This window comes from Myiozetetes cayanensis, unplaced genomic scaffold (assembly GCF_022539395.1).
Source record: "Myiozetetes cayanensis isolate MyiCay16 unplaced genomic scaffold, myiCay2020 scf9, whole genome shotgun sequence".
NCBI classification, from domain to species: Eukaryota; Metazoa; Chordata; class Aves; order Passeriformes; family Tyrannidae; genus Myiozetetes; species Myiozetetes cayanensis.
Window position 1 is genome coordinate 7,822,459 of NW_026088185.1, and position 17,909 is coordinate 7,840,367.

General features: G+C 43.1%; 1 protein-coding gene across 1 annotated transcript in view; it reads right to left on the minus strand.

Moving 5' to 3' along the window:
• The window catches only part of TMEFF2 (transmembrane protein with EGF like and two follistatin like domains 2), a 126,708-nt gene that overhangs the window by 22,646 nt on the left and 86,153 nt on the right, over positions 1-17,909 (minus strand). The window contains exons 6-7 of the mRNA XM_050340121.1: positions 10,051-10,199; positions 8,869-8,928 (exon numbers count right to left, since the gene is read on the minus strand). Coding sequence (XP_050196078.1) covers positions 8,869-8,928; positions 10,051-10,199 — 209 coding nt within the window. The remainder of the gene's footprint in view (positions 1-8,868; positions 8,929-10,050; positions 10,200-17,909) is intronic.

The following is a 17,909-nucleotide window of genomic DNA, read 5'->3' on the forward strand; positions in this document are numbered from 1 at the left end:
TTCAAGGATGACTCTTGAGATGATCAAAGTGTCTGGAACCCAGAGTAAGGATGGAACTGATGCTGAGGGAAATTTCTCCCCAAATCCAGACAGGATTAATTTTCTATCCTATTCCTTGGGGAAGATTGACAGAGTCTTGTCTCAGATACTGTTTTTTTTACTTTCCTTCCTTCTGGAGGAGGCAGAGGGGTTGAGAAAGGAAAGAAGTTCATACACATCCCTGTTGTTTGATGCTGGTATATCACAAAGGAGGGGCCTGCAAGTAGGGGGTATCTCATCTGAGGAGTGGCAAAGACACAGTATTAACTAGGTGCTACAATGTGATTTAGTCAGCTATAAAAGGCCTTTTTTGTTAACTGTAAATCATTTCACAATGGCAGAGCCCACATGCTCTATGAGGCCAAGTATTATGGTTCACATTCCATATATTCAAGGCAGCTGAACAACAGCTGCAGATCACGTCGGTTTATTTCCATAAACCTACGAAAAACCAAATTTTGGGAGTTGCTTTAACTAGAGCATAACAACTTAGAATGACTGCAAACCATAAAAGTGTCTTTCCAAGGGTTCCTACCTTTTTTTGGGTATCCCTTGACACTAGAGGTCCTACTTAGGAAGAAGGCACCTGGTTAACCTGAGGAATCAGGTACAATTCAAGTTGTCTTGAGTTTTAGGGATCACATTTTTATGTGTAAGCAGGAAAGCATCTTCTTTCTTTCCTGCAAGCTCTACCTCCCTCTGAGCTCACCCTTTCTTCTTAACAAGATACAGATACTGAGCAGAAGACAAAAAGATCAGCAGGAACTGAAAGTCCCAGATTTGCTCATGAAGATGGGTTTCTGTGCTCCAAATAAGACTAAACATATGTAAATGGTACATTTTGTGTTTATGGACAGAGACACAAATGGAAGAATCTGTCAGGATACCTACGTAAACTCAGGTCTGCTCATCTCTATTGCACATACAATTTCTGTTTTTATCCACAACCTTTAAGAGAACAAAATGTTACAGAAGCCTGCTTACATGATAGAAAAAGGGAAAAGCCAACCAGTAAGGCACAGAGTTGTGTGGAAGCAGAAGGAGTGGGAGCCAGTGTTTGGAGCAAGCTTTATAAATTTTGCACAGTTATGATGGAAACCCCAGACAAAAAAATATACTTGCCTCCACCTAGCCCTAAATTTTAAGGAAGTTTTACACCTGAATTCATTTCCAGGACTTAAATGCTTCAGGGATGCTGAAAACAGTAAAATAGCTTTGTCTGATTTTGAATTTTTTTAAGGCTGCCCATGCCAATACTGGTGTTATAAGTTGGAACTTGGTTTTCCTGTTTATTTCCTACAGATCAAATTCTTAGCCTGGATTTACTGAATTTTCAGGCTACCAAGCTTTAATGCAAATCAAATAGCTTTCTTTCTAATGTTCACTCACAGCATTACTGAATTTGTTTATTATGGGAAGAAAGCACAAACGAATTCTACAACTTTTCATTCACATTCGTTAGTGACTAAATTAAGGGTTAAGCTTTAAAGGCACAAATGGAAATGTTCTTCCTCCTTGAGCTACATCAGTCTAGGTAAAGAGACATCTAGCAGTTCACCTGAGACCTAATTTAAGTTTTAATACTAACAATTACAGGTTCCATGAGCATGACACTGGGAAATCGTAAGTAATGAAAAGGCACAATTTATCTCATTATAAAAGCACAAAACCCCAGAAATCCAAAAAAACAAAAACAAAAACAAAAAAAAACCCAAGGAACATTTTACCAAGCTTAGCACATGCGATTCAAAGTTAGAGGAGAACTCCCATAAAAAGTGAGGTATCCTCTAGGGGCTGGCAGATTAAATGAGCAATATTTCTCTCTCCGTTTCTCTTGTTTTTAAAATCTCCATAACCCTGCTTTGATTGTGCATGCTCCTCAGGAAAAGACTGTTAGGAGTAAGTGCTGTTAAATTACACGGCACAGCGCTCTGGAGTGCTGCAGCTTCCCTCCTGGTAGGGGACTTGTTTGTGAGGCTATTATGTGACCTCTACGACCATGTGTCTGTCTCCTATTCTAAAAAAATTATGCAGATTTCAGCAAGATGGAGCCAAGGATGTAAATTTGAGAGAGTTCTATAGAAGAAAAGCACTTGGGGTAGTCTGTGCTGCTGCAGTGCCCATCGTTAGACAATTGCTTTAATGCCCTGGTTTTTCATGTTTTAGAAATAAAGCATCCAGTCCTCCTGATGACAAAGAAGAGTGCTGAAGTGTGACTTTCCACACTCCACCTTTTGAAAACCTGGAGTTAAATCACAAAAAGCAGCAGATGCAAGTTTTCATTTAAGAAAGCACCGAAGACAAGTGGAAATTTGGGGGCCAAGTGAGTAATCGGGACTGACATTGCTGGCTACTCAGACTCTGATTCAGAAGTAAGTGGCAGTAAGATTTACTAACCTACCAGCTGGTCTCTATTTTTTAGATTTTCTTCTGAATAGCAGCATCAGTGGAGGAGCTGCAAGGCAGTGGAAGGGCTGGAGACCACCAGGTTATCAGAACACAGTGATCTCTCTCTCACCTTTGAAAATCACTCAGAAGAATCCCAGAATAGAAACAGCTTTCTTATCTATGTGTTATAGTACTCCCTAAATTAAACTAAGTTAGACACAGTTAATATTGCCACGCAAACACTACACTACTTTCCACAATGGTAAACTTGAGCTTGATTTTGGGAGCTTTCAAGTTCCACACAATGAACTGAGACATTTCCTCTTTTCCTCTCTTTGATAACTTTTCTGTCAGGAGTGCCTGAATTAGGTAGGCAAAACAAGACTGGAATGCCTTCTCCACCTGGTCAGTGGAGACTGGCTCTGTTCCTACAAAGTCTTCAGTTTATGTGCCCTGGACTTATAAATGATCAGACGTCTTAAAGAACATTCAGACATGCAGGGCATAGTATGGTCACACCTCCCAGAGGGAGATGCCCTCATTGTTTTCCTGAAGTCATAGGCCAAAAAAGCCTAAATTGTATGGTCTGACATAAAATCAAGATTGCTTTTGTTCTCTGCTTTTGCAGAGCCCACCTACTGCCTTTCGTGGACTTCCACTGTGCATAAAACGTAAGTATATTTGCATAAAACCTTGCAAATACATGCAAATAACAATTCGTAAATGCAAATAAAAACTGCAGCAACATTTAAAAGCTTCCCATTTTTAAAGAAATGTATCAATTGTACTACTGCTGTTCTCCCCCAGGTTGCAGTGTGCGTGCCTATGTGTGTGAGCGCAGGTGAAGGCTGCAACTAGATAGGGTTCATGCTGCCACAGTGCTGCCAAAATATTAAAATCTGGGGTTTTTTTCCCAATTTTTAAGTGATTTCATGGAATAGCAGGAACTCTTTCTAAACAATCTATTTGTTTAGTGTGACAACCTCTGACTTGGGCTCTGCAGAATCAAAAGCCAGGCAAATCTGCATATGCAAGGATGCAATTGCCCCTCTGTTTTTACAAGGATGCGGATGGGAAGTGGTTTCTCTCTAGCTGTGATGGTGCTCAGCTCTGTGTCTCACTTGCTAATTCGATTAAGAAGAAAGGAAAGCCTGGTTCACAAAGGCAGAGCAAAACTGCACAACAGTTTGTATGCCATAGATAAGCTCTGGGGCTTCATTATTCTTTACCAGTTTAGGAAATGGCTGACATAGTAGTAGACATAAAATTTAATTTAAAGGGACACTGTCAAGTGGTTTACACTCAAAATGTAACCTACTTTGAAAATGTTACAATCTGGAGAAGGAATCTAGTTGGAAGTTCTCATACTTTAGTCCTGGGGGAAAAAAACCCTAAAAAATAGTCACTATAAAAGTTCAGCACTGCTGTTCTGATGTCTGGCCTCTCTCCAGGCCTGTTACAGACAATGAGGATGGCTGTGACTAAATTTGGTGGGCTCTGTATCAGGCTGTGAAGAAAGGGATGCAGCACACCCCAGCGCTTCTCACATGTACGGGGTCAGCACACCACAGCCAGTCCTTCACAGTTCCTTTGATAGCTATGGCTTGTTCTTCCATTCAAAGGGATTAAAGGTTAACGATGCAGAGTGGTGGGTTTTGGTAAAGTTTTAGGATAGTTTTCTTTTCTGAAACGTTAATATTACATTGTATTTATTTTGAAGTTCAAGACTCTTGTACTTTTGTAAAGAGACTTGTTGCAGAGTCCAAGACTCTTCTTTATCCTTGGAATCTGTGATGGCTCCCACAGCCTTCATCTCACAGCCCTGTGCCAGCCAAGGGAAGATGATGTGTTGACACAGATGGATTTTGCCCTTTTTGGTAGAGCACTGGGATTGCTTGGGCAACACAGCCATCTGCAGGACTGCTTGCCCGAGCACCTCTGGCAGTGTCAGGAAGGCCCCAGGGCCAAAAAGGGGTCTGAAAAAGATCCAATGCTGTCATGTGGATTTGAAATCCCATGGAAAACCAGGAGGGAGAGCAGGGAATGGAGCAGCCATGAGCAGACGTGCAGTATTTTATGCTTGTTGGTGTTTCCTGGGCACAGCGACAGCATCGGCAAGAGGGGCCACGGCACTGCCTATGAGAGAGTCCTGGGACTACCCAAGACCCCAGAAGGCACCACCTGAGGCTGCTGACAAGGGATACTTTACAGCTGTCAAGGAACCCAAAATATGGCTCAAACTGACCATTTGCTGATGCACATTTTTCACCAAAGGAGAATATTTGGGCTGAAAATGCCTTCTTGCCCCTTCCATCATCCACTCTGCGCTGCTGCCATTCAGCTGCTGAGACTTGATCTAATCAATGCTCATACAGGGAGGTTTGTCTGGCCTGGAAGATGATATTATTGAATAGGTCTATCAAATTTGTCAGTGTCTTTGCTGACAATTTTCATGAATATATAACAATGAAATATGGCACATCCATACTGACTTATTCTTTATAATGCTCAAAATGGCTTGAAAAAAATCTCTGTAATTTGATAATGAGAAAGGATAAAATCATTATGGGTATAATTGCTAATATCCAGATCTTAAGAAGAGAATATAAATATGGAAGAACAAAAATAAATAGGCAAATGAATTAACAAGATGAAAACTCCTTGATTGCCTGGACTTTGAATGCAAAAATGCCCCTGAAACAGCCTTCTTTTTGCATATAATGGGGAAATTCAAGAAAACATCCATCACAGGACTTTCAACTCAGACACTAAATTCCAAAACATGTATTATACTTAAAATGTTTAAAAATGTTCTTTCATGGAAATTGCAAGATGAAGTGCATTTTTATTGGATTTGTGGGAAAAGCTGCATCCATTTATTTATTGACTAAAACCAAATAATACTGCAAAAACTTGATCAAAGTCAACAATCTGCCCTTTGTTGCAAAGAGCGAAAATCTCCCCAAGTCTGTACCTTGGGGTTTCAGAAAAACAAGAGGCCAGAATTGCACAGAGGCACAAACACACAAGTGTGCAGACACTGTGCTGACACATATTACACGGGCAGCCACGGCAAGTGTGGACTGGTGACCCTGGAGAGGCAGGACAGGGTCAGAGAAGGGCCCCCTACAGCTCCTCAGGTTTGCTTTGGTGAAAAAGGGGATACTGCTTTTTGGGTGCCTCTGATATTAGTCAGGCATTTCCAGTCCTAGCACAAATCTTGCCTGTGTAAAGTAAGAGCCCTTAAAATACAAGGCAATACAAACTTAATGCAAAGATTTATACTCCAAAGCGACGAGCCCTCTTTTGGTTTGCCAAAGCAAAAGATTTGTGTTTTATTTGTAAGTATCAACGGGCTTGCAAGAACAGGAGGGAGCAAAGACACTGATTGAACAGACGGTTTGAATAGTTCGATATGGAAAAACTCAGCTGGGCACTGGGACTTGTGGCTGTTTGCAAAGCTGCTGCCTTCCCGGGGACCCCACATCGAGCGTGTGTGGGTGGTTATGGAAAAACCCACTCCACTCAGCTACCACAGCCTCTGCAAAGAGCATTTGGCACTGCTGCATTAGCATAATTGACAACATCAATTATGCCCACTGCTATTTTCTCCCCTGGGAAAGTCAGTCCATACAAGTCAATGTTTTTAAAAGCACGTAGTGCTCGCAGTCTTGGCGATTTTTAGTGCTGTTAAATGGTAGAGAACAAAGGTATTCCCTAGGAAGCCGCAGGCTCGGGGAAATTGCTTCAGAGGCAGGGGAACTGTTGCTTTTTCACACAAAACTTCCCATGATCAGGGCATCATTTCCTGTCTGAGGAGATGGGAAGGTGGGGAAAAAGTAGCACATACCACATTCCTATAATAGCCATCATTAAATGTTTCTGCAGTTGAAAGAGCATGAGGATGCCACAGAGCTTCCTGTCTGGCAAACGCTAAAGCTTGAATGTTCACTGAGCCTCAGTTTTATACTGCTGCCTTCCTTTTCACCAATTATTTCTGAAAGGCTGGAGCTGCTGCAGCTTTTTGACACAGCGGTTCCTTCCCCCTACAGTCCCCTGGCAGGGTTACGTCACAAACATTTAGGAACACTGGAGGCTTGGGGTTTGCCCTGCATGAACTTGGCAGTTTTCACCCTACATGCTGTCACCACATGTAAAAATGAAAAATTCAAGCAAGACTAATAGGTGCAATACAAATACAAATACAAAGAAAGACATCAGCTGGTGCAGGTGATGGCTCAGGTTAAATCAACGGGTGGTACCTTATGAGACCCACCCAGGGGATACAGTCACCACCCTTGAGAAGCCCATTGGGGCCTGAGCCACAGCAGAAGCCTCAAGAAGCTGCTTTCTAAGGTGTAATCACGGTGTCCTTCTGTGCCAAAGAGGTACCTACTGGAGATAACACTGATTCAGGATGCCTCCATCACTTTCACGGCTCTAGGGGAGGGAGGTGCCTTGTCTCCTTTCCACAGGCCCCTGTCGTCTCTCATAGGACCACCTGTTCCCACACCTCTTCTAACCTCTTGGCACTTGGAGACCATGTCCACTACAGAGGTGCTCCTCTGTGCCATAGCTCTGCCCTCTTCCCTGCCCAATAACCCAGTTTCCTCCAGCATTCCCTACTTGACTCCCAACCCCTGAAAACATTTTGCTGCAATCAATTTTCTTCTACCCACCATCCCTCCTCTTGAGCGTGGGTGGAAATATCATCTCTCCTAAGCCAGAGTTGTTCACTTCCTCCTTCTCAGTTGAGCTGAAGGTGTCTCCTGCACACCTTTTCCTCCACAACCCATGACTTGGTTTTCTCTTGTCATCACTGTGATCTCCTCCTCCTCCCTAATTCTCAACCTGCCTTTCCTCCCTTCTTGTTACAACTCAGTTGTTTCGTGCTTAAATGTGCAGTCTCCTCTCTAGGTGATGTGGGTCACTGCCATCCTAGAGCAAGTCCACCAGACAGCAGCAGCATAGGACAGCCTGTACAACACTGAAAAGGGGCTGCAAGCCTTCATCTTGACTTGGGGATGCCAGTGCTTTCCTCAGCTGAAGAAAGATTTTGACATCACTTGGCCTTATTTCTAACTTAAAATAAATTATTTTGGCCTACTTGGCCCTATCTTCTGCCCATCACAGGATACAACCTCATTCCTCACAGCCTTTTAAGAAAATGGATTGCTACCTTGCACAAAAAGCTGAGGGTAATCAAGAGTTTGGAGGAAAGACATTGAAGACTTCTCTCTCTTTGCCTGTCTCTCTCTTCACCCATGGAAGGGTGCCTTAGCAGTAGGAAATACCTGGACCAGGTGGATCCTTGATCCTTTAGAAATTCATCCCAGTATTTACTTCCCATAGCAATTTCTACCCTCTCTGCTTCGTGCTGCAGCCACCCACAACAGCTCGCACTCCTCTGCCTCCCTGAGACATCATTTATTCAGAGCTCTATGTTTTTTTAATCATCACGTGCTGCTTTTAAGTAGGAACAGAGCAATCATTTCTAAGGCCAGGTACCGCACTGCTGCAGGGACAGCACGCACAGAAGGGCCTGCACAGATGACGACCAGCTGAAGTAACCACTGCCACAGGACTCTGCCAGTGAGAAACATTAACACCTGTGAAACCACCAGCTGGGTCTCACCTGAGCCAGGCAGCTCAGGTCAACCCAGTGATCCGCACCTACTCCCTCTAAATACTTTAAAAACACAGGAATATCACGAAACTGCAGCAGGGAACGCATCACCCGACCCACTTTCACAAGACCTTCCCAAAGGCTTTAATTCTCAGTGCGAGCTGAGAATATTTGCATGCACGTGCACGCGCACACGCACGTTCAATTTCTAAATCAATCCTCCCCGGCAAAGGGTGTAAAAAATGCCTCCCAAACCTCACTAGTATTTACATGTTTTTAATTTCAAGCACCATATAAGGCTATTCAGCCATCATATTTTACTGTAGCATCTAAATAAATTGAAACCATTTATCACTTAAACCCCCCACATTTTAAGAACCTTATTAACTTCATAGTTAAAGGCCGACAGGTAATATTATCTATTATGGTAACATTTCGTGGAATCACAGCTGTGCTATGCTCTGGATTTTCACTTTCTTAAACCTGTATATCATGACAAAAAGGTACATAATCTAGTGAACTGATTCAATAACTTTCAATAATGTCTGCTAATTCTGGCAAACAGTTTACAATATTAATTTCTCCTGTCAAAACAGGTGTTTGTGGCCACAGTACCTGTACATTGACGAAAATCGAAGTAGCCCATTTATTAAGAACAAAGTTTGTAGTAAAAGTAACACAAAGACAGCGTTTCCTCAAAGTAAAACGAGAAAACCATACTAGAAGATGAGGACACCTCACCTTAGCAAATGGAGGAGAAAAGAGACTTACACAGATCCTGAAAATTGCAATTCTCACAAGAATAGGAACCGTACCTGCATAATCTGTCCTTGCATAATGCCCATCTTCCGATTTTGTAGTTGTTGTGGTATTATCTGTGTGAAAAGAAATGTCTTGAATTGCTTGGGGAGCCTGGACTTGATACAGCCCCCAGCCCAGCCGCCAGTGCCCAGGCAAAGCAAACTTCACTTGCATGCAACAGCATCCTTGCTGGCTGCAAGGCTCTCCTGGGTCTGCCAGGTGAAAACAGCAGGATCTTTTTGCTAACAATATGTGATAACAGATTGCAGCTGGGTTAAATATATCAGTCTGAGGCAGGAGTTGTCATTTCTGCTCTATTTGAAGTAATTGGGGAGTTTTAATCTGTACCCTGAAATGAACTGCCACTTAGGGTGGTTAACTTTAAAGAGATAGGAATAAACTGGAATGTGCTTAATACATCTGTATACCATGGCCTTGCAAGTAGATGTATGCAGGATTTATAGGTCAGAAGCTAAGGGGAAAATAGCTGTTGAGAGTCTGAGCCTCAGTAGACACTTTATTTACGGGAGCTATTTAAAGGCAAATTTTCTTCATTTTTATTTTAGAGCAAAATAGGGTTTTTAAAGTCAACTCAAGGGTTACAGGTGATGTAGTAGCCCAAGAGCTGTGCACAGAGAAGTGTGGCATTTATGGAGAAACAGAGAAAGTCTTGAGATGCTACTGGAAAATTGCCTTCCAGACACCTTTGACATTTTGGGTCACTCGAGAAACAAGACAAGTACTGTGTTTGGGAGCACTTCTTTATCCTCCTGAGACTGCTTCATGGTGTTCCAATTAGGGGAGACCCAGAGGATCCATCCTGGGTGGCAAAATGTATCTGAGGGGCAATCCTGCTGTCCTGCTCCAACTCCTGCCTGGAAGACAGGGCTCTGGGCAAGCTGCACTGGGCAGAATACTGGTGACTGACATTGAAACCAGTGCAGGGCTGAACAGTCCCCTGCTGCTGTGTGAAGATCATGGGAAGGGTTAGGAGTGGGGGTCTCCTCATGCCTCACTGATGTCTGTGATGTGGTGGGTTCTGCCCCTTCCTGCAGCCTCTGCTCTATAATATAAACTGCAAGAGCCTGATGGAAATGTAAGAAGTGCCAAATAAGAAGTCAGCCCTGGTTCCTTCCCCCCCACTCCTTACAAAAATTGAAAACATTCTTTGAAATGAGTTTTGTTATGAGAGTTACCTTGACATCGACCCAAAGACATGACTTCAATTTTCTCCTGTTTCTGGCATGATGCCTCTTTGATTTGACATGCATTATCATAAGATTTCCCATCGGAAGCACAAAGAGGATTGAAGTTGGTTTGAGAACAGTCAATGTTGCAAACACACCTGAAAAGATAAAGACAGAGAAAAAAGAAGAGGCTACTATGAGAAAGTTTTTTTGTAACATCATAAATACATCTCAGAAACATAAGTGTTTGCATTATCCTGACTGCACAATGCAAATCAACATAATGAAAATGAAAAGTTCTGTCAAGAGGCCATTTGTATTTCTGGTTGGAAATGAGATGAGGGTAGAGAGAAGCAGCACCTAAAAGCAAGCAAAAGGAAAGATAAAAGAAGTGTGTTATATGTGGAAAACTGTACCACAGCATTACCGCTTGTAATCTCTTGTAAACCAAATACCTAAGCACATATGCAGATAAATCCAGCTGCTGAGCCCTCCTGCAAATTAAAGGAGCCACAAAATTCACCTCTGTTCAGGTGCTGCCATCACATGTAATACCATAAAACGTGGGTTTATGATTTAATTCTGAAAATACCTACAGGTAGCCTGGTAGTAATGAAAGATGTGATACTGAAGCCTCACTTCACCCTACTGGGACAAAACCCCCTACCAAGACTGGTAGCAGCGATGCCACCGTGCTCTCTCTGTGCCTCAACACAGTAACTCAGCAACCCAAAAGCCTTACCCAGGTGTTACCCAGGAAGGTCAGCACTCACTCCTGACTTGGTGACATGCTCTGTAGGGGGTGAAGGCTCCTGTGTCCAAGAGCACAGGGTGGGCAAATGCAGGCAGGGCAGCAGTGGCCCTGTCCTCAGATTGCTCGTGGGCATCTCCAGAGACACCACAACCCAGCCTGTGAGCTCCTATGCTGCCCTGAGATGTGAACCAAAGCACAGGGAAAGGGATTCACTTCAAAACTCTGGTCTGTGTCTGAAGTAGGACACTAATGTGGACATGTCCTGATCCCAGCAAGCCTCGATGCTGCTTCTGAGATGGAGAAACCTAATTATTTCCATCAACAGCAGGCTGCAGACTTTTTTTCTCTAGGTTTCTCCTTTTTCATTATCATTAGCGATGTCAGACACCCTTGGGCATTGTCAAGGGAATGGCATGCTAATCTCCTGTCCCCTGACTGTGCCCTGTAACAGACAGCTCAGCCTCAGCAACACCGATGTCATCTTGCTCAGGGACAAAGCCAGAGGTCTAACCTGGCAGCTGCCTCAGCTCTTCTGAGCACATAATTGTGCACACGCTGCTATCTAAACTCTTCCCGGCTCCTTCTGACATTAAGGCAAAGTAATGTGATGGATGCTCTATCTCCAGCCCACTGGTTGTGCTGAACCTCACAGCACCAACTCCACGGCTCTCCCTTCGGAAAGTTAAGTAATGGAAATGTCAAGCCTCGAGCCTCGCTGCTTGATTTAAGGAAGTGTTTAGAAGTCAGACCACCTCCCAGTTGCAGCAGACATCTGGACACCTTCGACTACTGGAAGTGCAGAGGGATATACATGAGAAAAAAACTTTGGTGGAAAGAGGAAGGAGGAAATTAGAGAGTGTGGGTCAGATTCCTCCTGCACCCTCTTTGGCCTCTGACTCCCACAAATGTGCCCAGGTTGATGAAAATCAGAGTCTTCTTTTAGACTTTTCTTTCACATTGGGTAGGTCTATTTACCCCAAGTGTTCACAAAATACAGGAAACTTCAGCTCAGAAGGAGGCCAACAGTGAAAAGCTGTGGTTATAAATTAAATTACATGATTTCATAACTAGAAGAAAAGAGTCTAGCTCCCTGTGTGTAACAATTTCCCCACACTGATAAACATACAGAATGTAAGAAAAAAAATTCTAGTGCATTTCCTAAGAACCTCCTTATCAGCGGAATAAGAATGTTCTGCTCCACTGAAATATTAACCATCGTCATTTCTTCCTGCAGCCATTTCCAGCTTCCCACCTTAGTCAAACTCACTTCATTAGGAAACATTTACTGCTCAAGTAATAGTAATTCTTTCCACGTAGCTTCACCATTTGCATTTCAGATGGGACACAATCAGCCATATGCTCCTTTTTTTTGTGTAATAAACCAGCTCAGAAACAGCTTCACTTCTCTACATTTTGCTGCAAAAATGAGTGAAGGTTAATATAGATTATGTTTCAAGTCAAGAGAAAATTAAGTCAACGAGGAAATTACAACAAAAGGGTGCTCTTTGGGGAAAATCTAAGCAACTTTGGATGCAATTTTAAAAATACCTAGGGGATGCAGGAACCTATGCTCAGAGCTAGACACCTTAGAGACATATCTTTAAAGGTGTTTAAATGCTTAAAGATGCATGCAAACACTTTGTGTGGGATTTTTGAAATCTCAGAGACCTATCTCCCACTGATTTCAAAGACTGTTTCAGAGCCCACCAGGCATTTATTTGCATCTTTTGATGCCTTCCAAAACACAAAGAGCCAAAATTGCTTTCCTGACCTCTTTCAGTAAAAGTGAGAAGCAAGATTTTTCTGAACTCCATTCTAAAATCTTAACTGTGAGACCAGCCTTTCTTCCCAAGCACCCCACGAGCACCACGAACCACACGCTGCTCGTGCTGATGTCAGATCACTTGTGTGCAAGGGAGAGCAAGAAGGGACAACCTCAGGATGACACCATGCTCACAATGCTCCAGCCTTACAGGATCTCCTGTGTGAAGCTTGATTTTTCAGGGCTAAACGGACAGTGAAAAAACACTACAGCAAACTTGTCACCCTGATCTTTTTGCTGCAAGAATCTGTGCCATCATCCACCCCTTGCACAGCTTTCAGTGGACAACTTCTAGCTTGATTCTGCAGTTTATTACTACTTTTGTACTTATATACTCAAATCCTACTTCAAGGCTGCACAATTAAGTCAACATCAAATATATGCCAGGAAATGCTAAAGGTAGGATGGCATCAGGAAGATTAATGTGCCTGCGCTGCTGGCTCTTTTTAATTTATAGTGCTCCTCTTATCAGGGAAAATGACAGTGTTCAAACACATTTTTTCAAACTGGGGGAACAAGCAGTTCTGCATTTTCAACCATGCCCCCAAATTCCAGAAGAGCAAACTCCAGGGAAAGAGGTGAGGCACATACTCCAAACGTGTGTGCACTAACACACGTGGCGACAGAGCACACCTGAGCCTTAGGTGGGATCCACCACTGATGGAATAAATACCAAATGAACAACACTTATTGCATCTGATTGAATGAAATCCTATTGCCATAGGTAAAGGTGCCTTCACTTCTTGAAGCATTATAAAATGCAGTAGTGGGACTGCCTCCTATTAAACAAGCAGAACCAAAATGTGATGTCCGTGCTTGGCCACAGGGAGTACATTAGATCTTCAGCACTTGTGGGACACCGAAACCTCCTCACTCCAACACTTGCCATGCCCAGAAATCCTGTTCTGCTCTTCGCTAGCACCCAGTGCTGGTGCTGGCTGGCGGGTCTGCCGCCTGCCTGCAGCTTCCCAGTCCCTGAGGCACTTGAGTATGCCTCTAATTTTAAGTAATTTGATAATTCAGCCATTTTATCATCCAGGCTATGACTTCTGATTATAGTTATATAAATAAATCTATGTGGTTTCTGTGTTTTAAGTGTAGAGCTGAAGAAAGTTTGGCAAATAGAAAGGCTGACTGAGCGTTCTTCGGACTCAAGACACTGTGAGAAGGTCAATGAGGTCTCCTAGGGGGTCACAGGATACAATTGTACCCAAGGGCATACACAAAATACATATGTAAGGTTTAACTATGCCTTCTGCAGTCAGAAACGCAGCTTTAAAAGCATCTGTGAGGAAAGAGAGCCTCCAGGATGTCAGCTGATACCCTGCAGCTCCCCAGAGAAAGGAAGAAATACTGAATGCTGTCTCACAGGCCCAGTGCCTCTTTCAAGTCATGGGTTCATATGTTAATTGATTAAAATTTGGGCTGTCACCATAAACAATCATTAAACAAGGCTCACTTTCTTATGTCTTTTCTTCCAGGTCATTGTGATAGTCTCCAATGAATTCTCCTTCTTTTATATGCTTTATTTTATTCCGTTTCATTTCACATGATGATAATCTTGGAGGAGCTGAACATCCAGCAATCTATTTGGTTACTCTGGTGATCACAGAAAGAAAATAAACAAAGCAAACTAAAAAGACTGTCCAACAGGAAAACCTGGGCACCTCCTCAGAAGATTTTGGGCTAACTTCCCAAGGTGCATCCTGCAGCACTGCTTGACGATATTGCTGGGCCCTGTCATGAGAACGTCACATCTAGGATGAACCAGAAGGTGTCTGCAGGCAGAGGTGCAGCTCCACAGCCAACATGCAGGAGAAGCCCAGGAGGCTGCCTGTGGGAGAACTGGCAGAGCTGAGCTGAGCCTCAGGCAGGTAAGGTGCTGAAAGGCACTTCCCTGTGCCTCACTACTGACTTGTGGGGTGCACGTCGCTGTGCTCTGGTCTGCGAGCTTCTGTCAAGGCAGTAACTTCAAAGATTGTACTCAACAGCACAAGGGAACCCACGGGCATTTGGTGAGGGATTGTCCCTATTTCACCGGATTAACATGCTTCTCCCCTTCCCAGGGAAATAAGAGAAGAGCACAAACAAGTCATCTCCTGCCCAGACCCTGACCATGAAAAAACACTGGCCAGAGGTCTATGTCCCAGCAGTGATGGTGGTGTGCTGCAGCAGGCTGCTTGGCCAAGCTGGAGAAGCCAACTTGGCTTTCTATTGAATCAGTCTCTGTGAAATCAGCTGGGTCCATAAACCAGCCAAAGGTGAGTGCAGTTTGCTAACTCCCCACACTTCTGAAAATAATATATGGTATTATTTTCTGGGCAGAGAGAGTACCTTTGCCTGCAGAGAGCAAGCAGCTGAAGAGAGGATTCATGGCTATGAAGGACTGTCCCTGGAGGGAGGAACTGAGTTTTAAGGAGGTGTCTCAATAAAATGAGAGAATGGTTCTTTGCCCATGAAGGGTAGGGCAATGCTATAATTTTATTTCCTTAGTTCATGAATAGAGTATAATCATCAGTGACACAGTGATGACAAAAAGAACCCCACTCTACGCTTTATCTTTACTCCTAAGATAAGTATTCAGTCTTTGTTTTCAGCAATGTATTACTGAAAAATAATTAAAAAAAATTACTCTCCAATATCTGCACATAGCACGAGGAAGGTTTCCTGTGTAGCTCTGATGGGAAGCAAGGAGGATAAATGAGACAATGCTTCCAAAAGAGCGGTTTCATTGGGAACAGATGCAGGCACATTTCTGTCAGATGAGCGAGATGGCAATGGTAGTTCTTCCCCATTCAACATCTTTTAATTAGCCCTCTGCTGTTTGGAAACCTGAGAGCATTGTTCCTACTACCTCTGTTTATTAAAGATTCATATTCAGACTTTGTTGGCCATGGGTCATTTGCTTTTTGGAACCAGAGCAACAGAAAATTGTGTCTGAGATATCTGCAAAAAAGTACTTAATGAAATGACTAACGTCTTCAGCCAAGTGTCTAGTTGATTACAGGGTCCAAACAGCAGAACAGCAATAAATCTGCCACAAAGAGAATTGTCAGTCAAGAAAAAAGGCATAAAAACAAACAGACAGGGAGGGAAGAGCTAAAAATGTGGAAATGCAAATCTAGTGTTATTTTTACTAGTCAGAGCTCTGATATTTGAGCGCATATGCTAATTTGGTCAAGTGTGAGATCCCACCATGTCTCAGCGAGCACTATTTTACAGGGAAAGTAATGTTCCATTCTGCAATCATTTTAAACATTATATATTTTCTCCAGGCAAAAAATAAAAAAAGCAAGAAAAAAACCAACAACATTTTGCAGCATACAAAAGCCCAAAGCCTTTCCTTTGCCATAAAACAGTGTATAAATAAAACCACAGTTGTTGTACATTTATGATATTTCCACCAGAGACATTTCTTATCTTCCTCTGCTCTGACTAGAAAATGGAGATCAGAAGCTGAAATTTTTGGATGTCAGCATGGCCCTCTCCAGGCCCCCTGCCCCTCCAAGTAAGACATTAAATGCCCATTTAAAGCAAACCTGGCAGTATATTCCTGCATAAAGAGCGTGGCAATCAGTCCCAAATGCCTTCTCTATCATTTGGGTTCCTGCAAGGTTTTTCTCTCCGGTACACAGGGCACCTTTGTTGACATTACCAGCAGGCAAGCTGAAACGAAGCCAGGCTTAACATTACGCCTCAACAACCGTACCACGGTTCAGCCCCGTGTCAGGAGGCTGGTGGGAGTGCTCACTTACCCAGGCAGCTTTGGGTATGTTTAATGTGTCTCAACACAACACCACGCAGAGATACGTGAACTAGCTCTAAGCAAGGACTGGCAAGGTTAACCAGGCTGGGTAGACCCAGCCTTTGGGAGCTCAGCTAGCCTGCTCAGAGCAGTATCATGCCTTGTTAAAACTCACTGCCTGTAAAACTCCCTGTTAAAATGCACTTTACATGGGAGCAGTGACAGGTCACCCCTGTACCCACCTCAGCACATCACCCATCCTCAAAGCTGCCTGCACACAACAGGCAGCTAAACTGGGTTGCTCCAGGGGGCTTGCACACACCTTCATTTCCACATCAGTGTCAAAAGGACCACATAAATATGAGCCCTTGCCTCTGACCCTCAGCCCATCTCCAAGTACACCATTAAGCTTTACAGTGATCTCATACGGCCCTACAGCAGCAATGACCTGGTACCATTAAACCCATTTTACAGAGAGCAAAGGTTTTGTGTGAAGTCCTGGCACCCTCAATACAGAGTCACCAGGGACTTTTGGTAGCCTGGTCAAACTCAGGTGTCCCACAGGGGTCCCTGCAGCATGTGGAGCACAGCTTAAGAGGGTGGCACCCAATGGTGCCTCCAGCCAAGAGAAAAAACTGCCTGGCATCATTGCTTGGTTTTGCATTCAGCTGAACATCAGGTACACTGACATACATATACATAAAATATATTCATAACGCACACTGGCACACAGTATTTTACTCTTTCTATGAATCATATCCTACAACCTGTCTGTGCTTGCCAGGAGATTGAAATCCTATCACTGCATTCTTAAGAACATCATTAAGAGGCTTAAAGAACAGAGACGGTGCATGTCTCCTTCAAAAACAAACTTTGCTGTAATTTTGAGGCTGATGCAAAACTTCAGCTGCAGTGCAGAACAATAAACAATACATATTTTATAATGGCTGCACAAAAATAGCACGCGGTATTTCTTTCCTGGGCCTGCTAGTGCTTCTCTTCTGCTTTGAGATCACAGGAGAAGAAAAAGCACGGCTTATTGTGAGTGCCTTCCATTCAATATTTATTTATTTATTTATTTATCTAATTTATTTTTCCTTTTTGTCCTTCGCAGCACAGCTTCTGCACTAAGGGTTTTAGCATGTCTACTTTGCACGGTGGCTTCCCTGCGATATTTTACCTATTTCAACTGTTCAAATGTTTATCTTCACCAGGAGCAAAAGGAGAAAAGCTTGATTCCCTCAGGGTGATGCAGTGTTTCTGCATGGCATTTCAATAGCATCCTGTTATTCAAACAATTAGAAATCACAGAGACCATGCACGGAATTATCAGCATACTGCATAGAGATTTTTAGTATTATGTAGTGCATAATGAAAATGATTTGAAGGACCCCAAAGCATCATAACAGAAGGAAGCGCTGAATAATCAGGTGATATTTTTATTTTTTTTTCCTCCTGCTTTTTTTTTACTGCAAGAGCCCAAAATACTGTTCACTGGACATATGTCAAGCTAAAATGCACTAAAGTGGTGAATATATTTACTGATG